Raw genomic sequence first — 15,429 nt, forward strand, 5'->3', positions numbered from 1 at the left:
AGACAAATGAAGTGAGCAGAGGCACAAGCTCCCTAGGTTCAGGAGCAGCCCAGAGCAAGCTGGTTCCTCCCTGGAGAGCAGAGAGGAGCATCCCCTGCTATGAGCTGAAAAGCAAAGCCACCACTTCTGTCCCAGGCTGTCAAGACCAGGAACCTGTGAGATGTGGTCACCCTATTCACAGAGGGCCACGTGCACCCCAAACCAGCCTGTGAATGTCACTGAGCATGGAGCAAGAGCGAGCAAGAGCAACCAAGAGCAGTGTCAGAGCAGGACACCTCACTGGACGTGTGGAGAAGAGCCTGGGACTGAGGTTGTCATCCTGTGGGCAGGTTCCCCACCTAAGGCCATCATCAACCCACCTCTCCCCAGCCTCAGACAAGCACTGCTGAGCCCTTTAGCAAGGCTAAGGAGGTGTTGCCAGAGAAGAACTGAGAAGACACCCCATGTGCACACAGCATGGGGGGGGTCCTGCAGCCACTCACTGATGGAGATGTTGGCTTTGGCCTTCAGCAGCAGTTTGACACACTCGGGTTTGTTGTGAGAGCAGCAGTAGTGAAGTGCTGTGTTCCCCTCCACCGTCCGCTTTTCCAGGCTCCCACTGCAGCAGAGGGTGGAAAATGTCAGCACCCTCGGGAAGAGTCACCAGCCCCAGCCACAGCAAACGCTGCCTGGGGCTGCCACACAAGTCCTTCTTCCCACCTCACCCGAAGAAGCAGTGGTCACCACCACCGTCACACCTCAACCCAGAGGAGATGAGGGAATCCAAGGCTCCTCTGATCTAGGGTTAGTTACCCCAAGCCCAGCCCAAGGCATGTTTGCTGGGAGGCCTGTCCTGGTGATTTTTCTCTTTTTGGGAGCATTTTGGAGAAGATCATGTCTTGCACCTTTCACTAGCATGGCTTAGCCATGGCGAGCTGACTGGGTGTCATGAGCTTACCTGTTCTGGACAAGAAAATCAACGATATGCAAGGAGGTTCGATCAGACAACAGCACTGCCAGGTGGAGAATGGTCTCCCCAGGATCCTGTAACCAACAAAAATACAGCAAGGGTGAGACTGTGTCTGCTCGCACCACTGCTGCAGACAGGAGGGCTGTCCTTTAGGGACTGAGCCCTGGGGTGTGCAACATCTGCTCCCCATGGAGCTGCTTCTTGCTTGTTCAGTTTGTCCCAAGACATCCCATACTGATGGTGCTTCTTGCTCACTGCAGCATTTTGCTCCTTCACTTTTATGCTGGAGGACACCCACACATGTCCTTGCTGGCAAAAGGGGTGTCACGGTGGTGTGCCTGCAGCTCCAAGGGTTAGGGCTGTGCTCTCTTCTTGCACTTACAGCAAGGACCCATGCTGCAGCTTTGCAGGAAAAATGCTGCCCTGATTTTTCAGCCTACAGCAAGACTTAAATGTCCTGAGAAAATCTGAAGTTTACAAGTAAATCTCAGTTACAAATTGGCCTTTGGAAAGCCTTGGGCTTGTGGTTATGACTTCTGGGCCACACACACACAGAGCACGAGGAGGCTGTGGGGTCACAGCCAGAAAACCTGCCTCTGCTGTGATGTTCGTCACCCTGCTTGAGTCTGCCTGTTGTTTCTGGCTCACAGAAAAGACCGTTTTCATCAGAAAACTTTGTCTCCTCCCAGGCACAGGGACCCTTATGGACCAGCTGGAGAGGCAAGGGCAAAGCTGTTTGCCGTATGGGCCCACGGGACGGGTGGCCATACCTGCAGAGGTGACAGCACAGGCTCACTCAAATCCACGTTCTCTGCATACGCTTGAAGCAAAGAAAATATGTCCTTGTCCTTGACAGCTTCTGGGAGGCCGGAGCACTGTGCAGCAGAGCTCCTCTTAGCATATTTCTTCTCGACATACTTGGAAATTATGAAATTTTTCCGAAAGGCCCTGGCAGAGACCATCCAAATAAGAGTTAGGGGTCACAGAGCAACCCAGTGAGCATCCCAGGGCCACCCTCCTCCTCTCCCACTGCCCCAGCCACCTTCACTCTCTCTCCTTCAGACGTGCCAGACAGTTTAGCACTTTCCTCTCTCTGTCCCATTCCCCAAACTCCTCTGCAGCAGCATTCATAACAACTCTTACAAAACACCGTGGTTTTCTTAAAGCTTCCTCCTCTGCAGTTACATAGTTAAGCGAGAACTTGACTTTCATGCATTTAAAGTGCAAGCACTGCCATGGCCGGGGCGAGGACCCCTGCAACCACCACAGGAAGCCAGAACCAGCTCCCCATCTTTCCTTCCAGCAGGGAACCCACCACCTTCATCTAACACCCCACAGTCTTGTGCTGGGAGGGATGGGGAAGGGTCGGTGCCTCTCCCCCTCTCCCAGGCACTCATTGCTTTCCAGAACCCTCTCCATCACCTCTGCTCTGGGATGAGGAGCCCTGATCCCTCCACCCTTCCTGGGTGGGAGATGCTCAGGGGTGCGCTGGGGATTTATATATGGTCCTGGTGATGTTTTCTGCTCTCCTCTCCCTTCCCTTCCTCCCCTCACCTGTCCTTTGCCTTTCAGACCCCTCTGCCCTCACAGTTCAGTATGGGGCTCAGCTCCCTGATAGTGAGAATTAGGGGAAGGAGCAGAAATCTCAAGGACTGGGAAACACCATGTGGCATGAACTGCCCAAGAGCATCCACAGGTCAAGAACAGCTTCCAGACAAGGACTGGCCAAGTAAGCTGGGTCTCTTCCCCTGGAGAGGTCAAGAACAGCAGAAGTGGTGACCGGCCAGAGGATCTGGGGTGGCTGCAGGTGCCCCAGGGGTGAAGGAGTGCTCCAAACAGAAAAGTCCATTGAGGAGAAGCTGAATTATTAATTTAACGCAGTTTCAGTTTCCCCAGCATCCAAGCGGAAGGGTGGATCTGACGACCTTGACCATCCTGTTCCAGTTGTATTTTCCTGCTCTCCCAGGTCTCTGCTGCTCTCTCCCTGCCAAGTGCAGTTTCTTATCCACCTATTCACTGCAGGGTAGGTCCACACTGTCTAAACAGTGCCCTAGTCAGGACTTACTCCATGCCTGTAATGGAACCTGATCATGCCTGATCTGCCTGCTCTCATCTCCCCAAAGTCCCCTGACAATAAGGTCCCCAGCTATATGTTTCCCCCAAGAGCTCTGCTGCACCCCAGGTCTATGGCACTAAGCCCTGGAGAAGCCCCCAGCTATTGCTGGTACCAGCCATGCCACTCCCAGCTCTCCCCTGTCCTCTGCAGAGTCTAGAGGCTGGGGTGCTCTGGGATGAAGGATGGGGGCGTTCCTGCCTCCTCAGCAGATCTCGGTTTGATGCCTACACTGATCCCACCAACCCTGGGCCCCAGCCACTGGACACAGTGAACTGCTCTGCACCGCACAAGTCCCTGTTCCATGTTCCACTCCACTCTCCTGCCTTCCCCTGCCCTGCTGATGTGTAGACTGGGGTGTCCTGCTTGGCAGCTCCACTTATTTCTCTTCTTGCCTTTCCCTTTCCAGCACCAATTCCTCAGTCCCTGTCCTGACCTCAAGGCTGTCCTCCTGGCTCTTCCTCACTCTTCTTCTCTCCTTTATCAAACCTTCCCTGCTGCACTTGATGAAATTGCTTCTAAAGAGAAGTTACGGTCTGGGGAGATCAGGCAGTGCCATGTGCCTGGTCACCGCAGGGAGCACACAGGACTGCAGAGCACGTGCCCATGGCTGAGGACCTCATATCTGACCTACCACAAAAAAAAGCTCTTGCAGAGCAACTCACATGTCACTGTGCACTGTGGGCTTCAGGGAAAAGCTGGGGAGATTCGCTTCCATGATGTCGTTGAAGCCAGAGTTGCTGATATTCCTTGCCAGCTGCAAAACAACCAAGCTAGAGGTAACCTGGGACATGCAGCAGCTCTACATGCATGGCAGCAGGAGAAGGAGCTCCAGGCTGAGATCCTGACCACGTATCAAGGGGATGTCAAGGGGTGCCAGGATGTGTGTGCTCAATGGCCAGAGACTCTGCCCTTACTCCTACTGCTGAGATCTCACAACTCCAGCAGTGCAGCCCACCCCAGACCTGATCCCTGAGCTTGGATCTGGGCAAGTAATAATCCCTGCCAAACACTCCCATCCCCTGCCCTGATGCCCACCAGCTGCCAGCAGCTCCCATCACAGCCCTACCAAACCCAGGAGCACCTGGAGCATCGTGGCCCTAAAACAGCCCTATGCAAGGTCTCCAACCCCCTAGTTCACCCCACACTCTGCTCTACCCCAGTTCAAGCTTGGCCCTGCCCCACAGCTCCCATGCACCAGGGGACACAAGTGCAGAGAGGGGACTGAGGGAGACCGGTGACCCAGCAACAGCGAAATTACTTCCCCCACCCCCTCTTCCTTGAAGATGACAATTCCTGCCACAATAACCACTAAACCCTGGGAATTACAGGTGGGTATGGGTCAGTTTAACAGGTGAAAACCCCACTGAATTAACTTAGTTGCAGGAAGAGCACAGCAGCAGCACGGGGAGACTTGAGGACAGAGCACACCGGCAGCATCCTACCAGCAATTCGGAGGTTGCCAGCTTGTCCAGAGACAGTGACTGGATGCGGGATAGATGCACGCCCATCTCTCTGTGAATCCCAGAGCACTCAATGCAGATCAGGATGCCCAAGTTAACGGACAGCCAAGTGGGATCTGTAGAGACAAGACCACTGGGCTTGTGTGCATCTCCTGCCTCTTCTCCCCACTGGCCCACCACCACCCCAGGGCACAAGCTTCACAGCAGGACAGAGGGGAAGGGCAAGACCCCAGATTCCTGTGAGTCTCCAGGAGCTGGATGCAGTGGAGGACAGGGCAGAGCTCTGCCTGTCCAGGAAGAAGGAAGCGCAGTGGCCCCATGGCCATGGGTTGACTCTCACCTGGGGCTGAGCAGTCGCAGCACTCCCTGTTCCCAGGCATGCCTCTGACCTCCTTGATGATGGCCCGGGTCAGCTCCTCCCGGCTGCTCTCCCCTCCACCCTGCGCCTTGCTGAAGGCCACGTTCAGCGCCTCCTCCTTGCTGTTGCTGAGGACGGACACCCAGCTGCATGTGCAGAAAGTGGCTTAGAAGCGGGTCCCATGCAGCCCCGTTCTGGCTGCAGGGCGATGAGGGCAGCAAGGCTTGTCTCACTGCAGGGGGGAGATCCCGCTCTGCCCCAGCCTGCACAGCAGTCACCACACTCAAAGGTCCTGCACAGGATTCCAGCAGCAAACTGGGTGCCAGGAGCCTCCATCAAGCTCCATGTCCTGCTCACAGCCAGCCAGCCCCCCAAGAGTGACCAGGACACAGTCAAGATGGGAAGGGCATCAAACAGAGGGCTACAGCATACTGCTCAGTTAGCCAAAGGGTGGCTCCTCAGCAGCAGCCAGAAGAGCATTTTTTTGGTCCACAGCAAGGCACTGGCAGTACTTACGCGACACAGTCCTGCTCATCCTCTGCCAGGAAGCGGTACGTGCGGTTGTCTGAAACACACAGAGCCAGCCTCCTCTAGGCACCACACTCATCCATCTCGCCTGCCAGGCTCATGGCAGGGCACAACATGCCTGAGCTGGGCTCAGCAGAGCCCAGAGCAATCTCCAGCCTGGGTAGCTGGGGTGACAGCTCCGTCTCACTCAGCCCCTCCCCAGTACGCCCCAGCAAAGGGACCTGCTCTTGTACCAGGAACAAAGGATGTTGGTGTTAGCTAATCTGCAGCCTGGGAACTACATTTGCATGATCCCCATGCACCCTGCACTGCCCCACAACAGTGCTGCCTATCTCACACCCTGCGTGTGCATCACTGCTCCTGAGCAGAGCTGCCTCCTGGCACAATTTCCCCAAAGTAATCCCCCCAAGCTGACCCAAAGCTGCAGAGCTTCCCCTCATCCCTGCCTGTGCTGGCTCTCCAAGTCCAAAGCACTATTGCCTCTCCAGGCCCTTCCCAGACGAACCGCAGGGCAGGCACCAGCACTCACGGGAAACTAGATCAAAGCATTTCTTGTCATCCATGTTGGGCTTCACCTGGCAGGTCAGCAAATTCAGCTTGGCCGGTGGGCGGTTGAGCTACAAGCAGAATGAGGAAGCATCAAAGTCTGTGGTCCAGTGGTGAGGAGCACCACCAGGCTCTGGAGGCAGAGCAATGGACTTGCCTTGTGCCCAGCACTTTGTCTTTGCCTCCGCTCTCAGGAGCAACGCAAGAAATAGCAACATGTACCTTTTCCTTCCCAACAGCCACCCCATGCTTGGAGCCAGGTCCCCTGGCTCATGCCCCTCCATGCACACAGTCACATGAGGACCTCCTGTGTTTGTCTAAATTTCTCTTGGGTTGCAGTGACTTAAGTTTCAACAGAAAGCCTCCTACACCAGGGCAGCCCAGCAGAGCAAGCAGCAGGCACAAGGGCTCTGACAAGCCCCAGGAAGCCACTAGCATGGCTGGCAGTGTCATGCTCTGCAGACCCTGCAGCAGTGGGCAGCAGCTCCCAGGCAGGAACAGAGTGGAAGAAGTGGTTCTTACCGTGCTGTGAGAAATGGTCAGGTAGCCATTGCTGATAGTGCATTTCCTCTTCTGCCAGACTTTTCTCAACCTGGAAATGAGCAGAGGGTGAACTGAGAGGATGAACACATGGAGGACCAGATGCTCAATACAGTGCAGCGCTGGCAAGAGCCATGCAAGGCACAGCACAGGGCTGCAGCTCCCATCACACATGCCGGCTGGGCTGCCATGGACACGGTCTGTTGCTCTTGGTCTGTTCTGGGCTGAGAAGGACCCATCATATGGCATAAGACACGTTTGTACAGACAGGCAGCACAGCTGCTGTGGAGATGATATATGTGCCAAGCATCAATCGGGGCAGCAGGACCTGCTAGCAGAGCACAAAGACCTTTGCAGAAGCCCTCAGCAAACATCCAAGACTATCACCTCCAGACTGCTCCCAGGCTGCCTTTCCTGTGCCTGCCACTCCGGGCAGACCATAACACAAGAGAAAAGTGGAAGACATATCCCCAAAAGGGGAGAGAGACTGCACTTCAGTCTGTGGTGAAGGAGACTCCTGAGCCCCATTTCATTATTTCCTTTCCAGCTTCATGTTTTTCTAGGACACGTCACAGTCCTTTCCAGGTGTGCAGGTCTCCCAGCACAGGACCCCTGTGATTCCCAGCAAGCATCCTCCCACGCACTGGTGGGAGATGATCCTCTTTCCAAAGACAGTGGAGTGCTTTCTAGGAGGTCAGGGTCTGCCCTCCTTCAAGGCAGCACTGACCCACGCGGCGTCTGATTCACCCCACATCTCTGCTCCTTCCCCTAATTCTCACTATCAGGGAGCTGAGCCCCATACTGAACTGTGAGGGCAGAGGGGTCTGAAAGGCAAAGGACAGGTGAGGGGAGGAAGGGAAGGGAGAGGAGAGCAGAAAACATCACCAGGACCATATATAAATCCCCAGCGCACCCCTGAGCATCTCCCACCCAGGAAGGGTGGAGGGATCAGGGCTCCTCATCCCAGAGCAGAGGTGATGGAGAGGGTTCTGGAAAGCAATGAGTGCCTGGGAGAGGGGGAGAGGCACCGACCCTTCCCCATCCCTCCCAGCACAAGACTGTGGGGTGTTAGATGAAGGTGGTGGGTTCCCTGCTGGAAGGAAAGATGGGGAGCTGGTTCTGGCTTCCTGTGGTGGTTGCAGGGGTCCTCGCCCCAGTGCTCACAGGGCTTGAGAGGACATTTGGCAGCTTCATGGGAGAGGAATGCCCTCAGAGCTAAAAGACAGACACAAGCTGCCCAGCACCCTGTGTTGAAAGCTTTTGGAGGCTAGGACAAGCACACCTTCACGCATGCTTGTCCTGTTCTTCTCTCTTGTGGCCACCCCAGGGAGAGGAGGCTGGTCTGGGCGAACCCTGCTCTGGGCCCAGGTCACCAAAGCACAATTGAAAGGAGCATGCTGGATCCCAACTTACCCATCACTTTTCTTGAAGAGGGTCCCCGACTTCTCTGTGCCGTACTGCTTGTTCCCTTGCAGCTGGTGCATGTTGTACCCTGCCTGCTTGTTCCCAGGGTCCTGGCAGAAGGAGAAAAATAGCAGCAAGACCCAACCCCATCAGTACCACTGGCAACCAAGAGCATGTCCTCACCGGACTGCCTGTGGTCCCCCAGAGCTCAGAAGAAACCCCAAGGCTTTCTGCATCAGCAGGCAGGCACTATATAAGCAGCTGCCATGCCCTCTACAGGCACCACCCCATGTTCCCTCACAAATAGGATCATACTTTACCTCTTTCTGCTCCAGCTGCAACGCTGTTTTCAGCTGATCCCGAAGGGAGCAGAGCTGCTGCTTCTCCTCGTCCTGCCTAATCTTCATCTGAAAGGCGCCAGAGCACAGTGAGGCACACAGCAGCAGGAGGCTCCTGCCTCGGCTGCAGCATCCCACTCCTTCCCCCAGGTGCAGCGGAGGTGCCCCCATGCCATCCTCTGCCCTTGCTGCCTCCTCGTGTCCGTGGGACGCACCAAGCCCCATTCCTACGGTGGGAGGTTGCAGTGCCATGGTATGTGGCATGCGCAAGAAGCACTTCAGTGGAAACCTTGTTGGGGGGAGGGAACAGGCATGTCCTCAGTGCCAGGACTCCAGCAACATGAGACCACAGGAGAGCAGTCTGCATTTTACTGAGAAAACAGCTGTTTGCAGCTCTCTGCAGTGTAAAAACAACCAATAGCTTAAAGGTCACCATGGTGGTTGTTTTTTTCCCTTGGTCGTGTCAGTAATTAAAATAATTAAAAGTTCTCCAAGCCATCAGAAAGTTGATGGACCTTGGCAGAGGAATGTGGCCCTGAAACAGATCCTGGGGGTTTGTCTGCATGAGGGATCCATAAGATGCTGCTTGCTGTGCTCAGTTACCCTGCTTTGGGGTGGCACCTCCCCTCTTTTTGTTATTGACATAATGAATTTTAATATGAATTATTACAAATTGTGGAACAAGCAGGGTAATACCTTTAAAGCAGATTAATTCAAACAAAGCAGCAGATGCTCAGAGGAGACCTGCACTACAGGACCAGGGGAGATGAGTACAAGTGATGCTGACACAGTATCTGGGTGAGGACCATATCCCAAGCCTCTGAAAAGCTTGACTTGCAAGGAGGTATGGAGAAGGATGAGAAAGACAAGCAAACTGGAACGGATGTCTAGAAATGCTGGGAAATGGACATAAATCCTCTGCTGCACTTGGAGTACGTCATACTACCTGGGACATGAGTGCTCAGACTGTCTCTGAAAGCCTTACCACTTGGAAAAAACTCCTTTCTGTCTCCGGGCTGCGTACGACTGACAGAGCCCAAAGTCAAAAGCTAAAGTTCACAAGGCTTACACGCTTTACATGCCTTGGCAGCAACAGGCATGGAAAGCTAAGAGCACAAATGAGAAATTTGGAAGTCTGCAGAGCAGCTAGGGCTTTGGCAGATGAATACATTAGTGCCTCCTTGGTACCCATGTTTATGCTTGTTCTTCCTACTCTGTGTCCTGGAGTATGGCACTGTAATTTTCCCACTCTCAGTGATGGCTGCATTTCACCCCTCCATGGGCCACTGCACATCAGAGGATCAGGAAATACTGATTAATAGCTGTGAAGAGCTGCAAAAGTCCTCAGTTCTGCTTCTACAGAGGAAGAGGTGGCCCTGCGGAGGACATCGCTGCTCTCCAGTCTGCTCCTGCTTGCTGTACCCAACTTCTGATGAATACTCACACTCTGCAGCTCCGGGATGAGCTTCTCTGTAAAATTCTTAAGTTTTGCTGTTGTGTTTAAACATTCCTGGAAAAAACTGAGAGGAGAAGCTAATGTAAGGGTGTGTCCTGAAATCCTGCTCTTAGCACTGGCTGTGAAGCCTGCAGACCCCGGGCTCCCTGAGCTCCTGCCGCAGAGCCCATCATGCCTTCAGCAGGCAGCACTTTTGCTTCATAGTTGAAAAAAAACTTTCTTACAAAATGTGTTTTAGAAAGAATTGGAGGCAGTTAAATTCAGGGAGAGCGCTCAGCACTCTGTCTTCTTTGCATCCCAGACTTCTGCTTTACACTGGCTTATGAAAATGTCAGACTAAAGAGAGGAAACACACCCCGTTGAGATCCTTGCCTCCACCGCCTCCAGGAGAAGAGGACTTTTGGCAAGTTACAAGACAGACCAAGTTGACTGCAGGAACCCAGGCCCTGCAAGTTAAGTCACCCCCAGGTCCCCTCTACAACCAGCACTTCTGGTTGGGCGTGCAGGCAGGTTACCGGTCGGTCTTACTTGAACTGTGAGCTGCAGTGCTTGATGTGGTTTTGCAGTAGGTCAATCCCTTTCTTGGTTTTGATCTCATTCACTTTGATTAGATACTGAAGGGAAAAGGACACATGAACTCATTTTGTAGCTTAGAGAGAAATACCTTTTATGCACTTTTTGATGGCCCCCCCTCCCAGTGTGTTGTGACCCATCCTGGCAGTCATGCCCTGATGGGAGCGGCTCATGTGGCTTTTATGGGGTGAGAAGACAGTGGTAAGCAGGGCCCAGTGCTTTGATCTGGACAATAGAGTGGTGGACCCACGGTGGTGGCATGGACCCTGGGCTTTACTTACGCAAGGCAAACAGTTAACACACCCTCAAAGATTCACTATTCATGGTGCCTTCACTGAAGAACATCCGGCTTTCCTATAAACCCTCAAACCTCATCACTCAAGAGCCAAGTTCATTCAAGACCCACTAGACTTGATCCATGAACCACACCCCCTCCACCTGACCCTATTGACAATGTCAATGCTGCGAGCCTGCCTGTAGCCTGCATGCAGCTGGCATCTCAGTCTGCCTTGAGGACCTTCAGAAGTGAGCTGAAGATTCAGATTTCCAGCCCAAACTTATCTGCCAGCCCATCCTCCACCATAACGATCTCACCCATGAAAACCGACACTGGCCCTTTGAGTGGGTGGACTGACAACGTGAAACAGTGCGTTGTGCTGTGAAACACGTTGAATATTTCTTCATCCATCCCTGGACTACTCCTGCACCAGCATCAGCTCTCTTGACATTGCACCTACTGTAAAAACAGCGACCTACAAACAACCTTTTCCAGAAGATCAACCACAGGCCAACATAGTAAATCACCTTCCAAAATACATGCCCAACCTCAGACTTCCCTGTATTTATTCTGAGGGAGTCATTTAAAACACCCTCGATCCATCAGAAGCAGCATTTCCTAGAAAATACCCTCTCAGGAACCCAAATGCCATGTGTGGACTCATATCAGCGCAGAACAAAACCTCCACCTGACCTACTGGCTCTGTTCAAGGATGAAGCTCTGTAGCACAAGGGCTTCTGATATTTGCAGTAGAACAACAGTTTCAATACAGAAACAGCAACTGTTTCAAAAACATGGTTACAAAGAGCTGGATATTTTGAATGAAATTGGTATCTTCCAATCTTTTACTCACGCAGTGGCTTGTGACATGTGGCAGTGGGAGCAGGAAATCACGTTTGCCTGGGAGTTGGGCTGAGTTTATCCCAACAAGCAGAGGGAGGGCTATGGTGGAACCGTCTGAGAGGGAGCAGGGACCTCACTGCCAGCAGTGCCCACCGTGGGCAGTCGGGAAGAAGCTTGGATCCAAAGCCTTTGTGGGATTTTTCCCAAATTGTTCTCTCTACTGCCAGGTTCATATAGGCCTAAGCTTTGGCTAAACTCCTTGATCAGCCCCTGCCCTGGGTTGGCTTGAGCCTGCCACAACACAGGCAGTTCTCCAGCCGAGGGAATATGCCCAGGGTCTCTCACCACAATGGGTGTGACCTGCTGAGTACCTCAGTGCTGCTCCCCAGGGGCCAAGCAGAGGGAGCTGCCAGATGCTGCTGGTGCCTGGGGCAGAGCCTGGGAGACTCCAGCATCTCAGGAAGATGAAAAGGGACCTGTGATACCCTGGACACAAGCATCACTCACTGACCAGGGACAGAAGATGGCCCTGAATGAAAAATCAGTGTGGATTCAGACAAAAATGCCGCTTTGAAACAATCCCAGGTCAGAGGACAAGTGAGAAACCAGCATGAGAATCCCTGCTGACGTCTGCCTGCTCCATACCAGGCTCTGCCAGGCCTGTGGCACAGCTGCTGTGCACCAATGGAGGGGAACTTCATCCCTTGGACGCCAATTCAGCAACTCTAACGCCGCTCTGTGCGGCACAGGCTGGTCCCTGTCCTTACCTCGCACATGTTCAACTGGAAGGTCCTGCGCTCCTTCTCCATCTCCTCAGCGATCTCCCCCCCGCTCACCTCGCTCCGCACCATGCCGTGCTGCTTCGCCAGTTCACGCTTCTCCTTCTCAATCTTGGCACTCAAGGAAAGAGGAGAGACGTGTGAAAGGCTCCATCCAACTGCTCACCAGCAAAGGCAGACAAAAACCACCCTCCAAGTCCAGGCGTCGGGGTGAGGGAGCCTGAAGACTTACAGTTTGTTCTCATAGTCTTTGCAGGCCTTCTCAAAGGGCTTCTTGAAGTCCTAGGAAGAGCCAAAGGAATCATTTAATGACCACAACTGGGACAGAGCCTTCCTCGTCCTCAGCATACTGCATTCCCACTGGGTGACCCTAGCATAAAGGTCCTTGCAGACCCAGGACATGGTGGTCCACAGCAGTGTCCCTCCCCAGGAAGGTCCTTGCTTTCCTCAGTCCACAGCAGACAAGTGAGATCACCAGTGCAGGTTCACTCATGGGCACATACTTGCACACACATGCAAATACAGATAGGCTCCAAAACATACATATGTGCGTCACATAGGTATGTACATAGCAGTACCCAGCTATAACACCTTTCACAGACTCACAATTTTATGGGCAGAAGGACATTGCTCAGACATGCACAAGCCACAAAGTTCCAACCAGGTTCTCACCTGCTGAAGCCAAAATGTCGTGTTTAACCAAAACACCACTCAGTGAGACATCAGAAACCCACCCGAGCCTGGCAACATCAGCACAATCTGATTCTTCCCCAGGTATTCATTTAATGGCGAATTAGTCTTGCTGCTAAAAAGCCATCATTTGTTAATCATTTGATTTTGCATGACTTTAGCTTCTCTCCAGTGGTTAACAGCTTGGTATGTTCATCTGCACCTGTCCATTAAATGCATTTACTCAGATCACCCATGTTGTACCCTGTTCTCACCACATACTGCTCTGCAAACCTCTGTGTCAAAGAAAGACAGAGTAAACCAGGCTGGAGGGGACGTCAGGAGGTCTCTGGTCTAACCTCCCACTCAAGGCAGGGACAGCACTGAATTCAGACCAGGCTTTGTGCAGGCAGATGTTGAAAAACCCCAAGGATGGAGATCCCACAGCCTCTCTGGGTCCCTGCCCCCCGAGGTGAAATCTCTTTATTTATGCCAAGGCAGAATGTTGTCGGGACAAATCTTGCATTTATCTCCATTCTAATGAAAATGTCAGGCTGATTCAGGTCAGCCTCTGGTTCCTGTTGGATCCCTTCAGCTTAATCATGACTCCTTGAGAGCAGCTGGGTTTTCTCCTCTCTCTTTGCCTGTTTTCTCAGTTCCCAGTCTTCCTGACATTGTCCTTAACAATGCAAACAGTGGATTCTTTCCTTCATATTTTATATTCTTTTATCAATTCACTTCACATTAGAAGTTCCAGAATTTGCTCTCTCCTTCCACTTTCATGCTCCTGTATAGCACAAGCTTTCAAACAGATGCTAAATGCTCATAATTTGTTTCAGTATTTGGCAATTAGTTCTCTGGAAGTCCCCATACCCTGCCACAGTTCCCATCCCTCTTTCTGCAGTCCTGTCCAAAACTTGCCCTCCACTTTCCCAGAGGTTCAGCTGTTTGCTCAAGGATCCCCAGCCCAGCTCTGACACAGCCCAGCTGCAAAAACCTTCATCAAGCATCTGAGGAAACTGCAGAGCCGGGAGAAAAAGCTGAGAGAAAATCTACAGACTGTAACTGTACAAGATTAAAAGGGTAAAATTACAGAATTCAGGTTGTTGAACCAGATTCGTTAGTAGCTCAAGGATTCAAGAGGAAAAATAGTATCACAGAAAAATATAAAATCCTAAAAGACGATGACACAGAGGGTTTGTCAGAGTGTCAGCAGGTCTGGTGGAAGATGGCAATAAGCAACAGCAAGAATCTGTTGCAGGGAGCAGCAGCGCCAGCCCTGCTCCTCCCAAGCTGGTCTGCCTGGCCAGCATGATTGCTCAGGCGTCTCAGCATGGTGCTGAGCACGCTAACACCGAGCTATTAAATCCAAACAATCCTTTGTGTACATCAGCCAATAAATAATTGCTTTACTGTTTCAAATCATACCTACCCTGCTCGCAGAGTCTCTGTGCCCAAAACCACCCAGAGAGGAACGGTGCCAGGTCACAACTGGCAGCTGCTCCACCACGTTAGATGCAGGCTATGATCAGCAATCCCTCAACAGTGACCTCACTCCAGCATCAGGATCAGTCCAGCCTCCTCACCCAGAACACGCACGGGCACCCCTACGCAGGCAGAGGCACCCAGGGGCCATAGCGCAGAGCTGATGGCCTGAGTGCAGCCACAGGGACTTAGTGGTAGGAACGTGTGTGCAGACTCACCAAGGACCATGATGACCTTCTTCTCATTGGTTAAAAAAAAAGGAAAATTAAATACTATTTTGATGTTTTTCCTAAAATCTACACTGATGAGCACTGTGAAGCTCTCTGATATCTCTACAGTGCTGAAGACCAAATTGCATGGTCTTTTTAGTACTTGCTACTCTGCAGCCCTTGAGAGGTACCTGCAGCTGGTGGATACACACACACACAAGCTCAGATTCACACCAACACGTGTGTGCAAAAGCCACAGGTGGGTCTGCAGGGACAGGGGGAACCTCACTGGGAGGTTGTAGGGGAATTTGTGCACTGATGGCCAGGGTAGACATCAATATTTGGTGCACAATACCCTGATTTTTTTCCACACATAGTGAATGCCACCAGACTCCTCCAGATTCAACCAGGTGCCTGCAAGCAGGCAGAGGTCCAAGCTAAGGGGCACCATTAACTTGACATGTGGTGTGAGGTGTCAGCCTCGGGAGGGAGCAGGATCCGGCACCCAGGAGGTGCAGGCAGACCTGCCCTTCCAACATGTATCCCTGCTGGAGGGCAAGACGTGAGCCAGGGATGAGACCCCACAGCAGGTACCTGCCCTTTCTCCAGCCACCCACTTACCAGCCCCACCTTGGTGCAGCCCTTTCAGCCCCTGCTTACCCCTTTGAGCTCTTTCATGTCACCCTTTATTAATGACTCCAGGGAAAAGTTAATGTTGTGGTACAAACTCTGCCACTGGAAAGGAAAGAGAGAGATCACACCACTAACACCGCACCCCTGCACCGCTCCTTGTGCAGAGAAAGCAGAGCTGTTTGTGCACCTGCGGGGGAACCGCTTTGGATAACAGTCAGCTGAAAGCCTCCATCCTTGGAAATTACCAAGCTGGAAAAAGCCACAGC

At 52.6% G+C, this 15,429-nt stretch overlaps 1 protein-coding gene across 3 annotated transcripts in view; it reads right to left on the reverse strand.

Moving 5' to 3' along the window:
- Positions 1-15,429, reverse strand: part of LOC129214453 (arf-GAP with SH3 domain, ANK repeat and PH domain-containing protein 2-like) — a 28,681-nt gene that overhangs the window by 6,311 nt on the left and 6,941 nt on the right. For 2 of the 3 annotated variants that reach the window (XM_054846049.1, XM_054846051.1), the window contains 16 exons: positions 15,191-15,265; positions 12,400-12,449; positions 12,156-12,285; positions 10,224-10,309; positions 9,684-9,759; positions 8,222-8,308; positions 7,911-8,011; positions 6,480-6,549; positions 5,941-6,028; positions 5,400-5,448; positions 4,866-5,029; positions 4,508-4,641; positions 3,728-3,819; positions 1,720-1,897; positions 938-1,023; positions 483-598 (listed from right to left, as the gene is read on the reverse strand). In XM_054846049.1, coding sequence (XP_054702024.1) covers positions 483-598; positions 938-1,023; positions 1,720-1,897; positions 3,728-3,819; positions 4,508-4,641; positions 4,866-5,029; positions 5,400-5,448; positions 5,941-6,028; positions 6,480-6,549; positions 7,911-8,011; positions 8,222-8,308; positions 9,684-9,759; positions 10,224-10,309; positions 12,156-12,285; positions 12,400-12,449; positions 15,191-15,265 — 1,582 coding nt within the window. The remainder of the gene's footprint in view (positions 1-482; positions 599-937; positions 1,024-1,719; positions 1,898-3,727; positions 3,820-4,507; positions 4,642-4,865; positions 5,030-5,399; positions 5,449-5,940; positions 6,029-6,479; positions 6,550-7,910; positions 8,012-8,221; positions 8,309-9,683; positions 9,760-10,223; positions 10,310-12,155; positions 12,286-12,399; positions 12,450-15,190; positions 15,266-15,429) is intronic. The other variant, XM_054846050.1, reaches the window with a different exon arrangement.

This window comes from Grus americana, chromosome 17 (assembly GCF_028858705.1).
Source record: "Grus americana isolate bGruAme1 chromosome 17, bGruAme1.mat, whole genome shotgun sequence".
Classification (NCBI taxonomy): Eukaryota; Metazoa; Chordata; class Aves; order Gruiformes; family Gruidae; genus Grus; species Grus americana.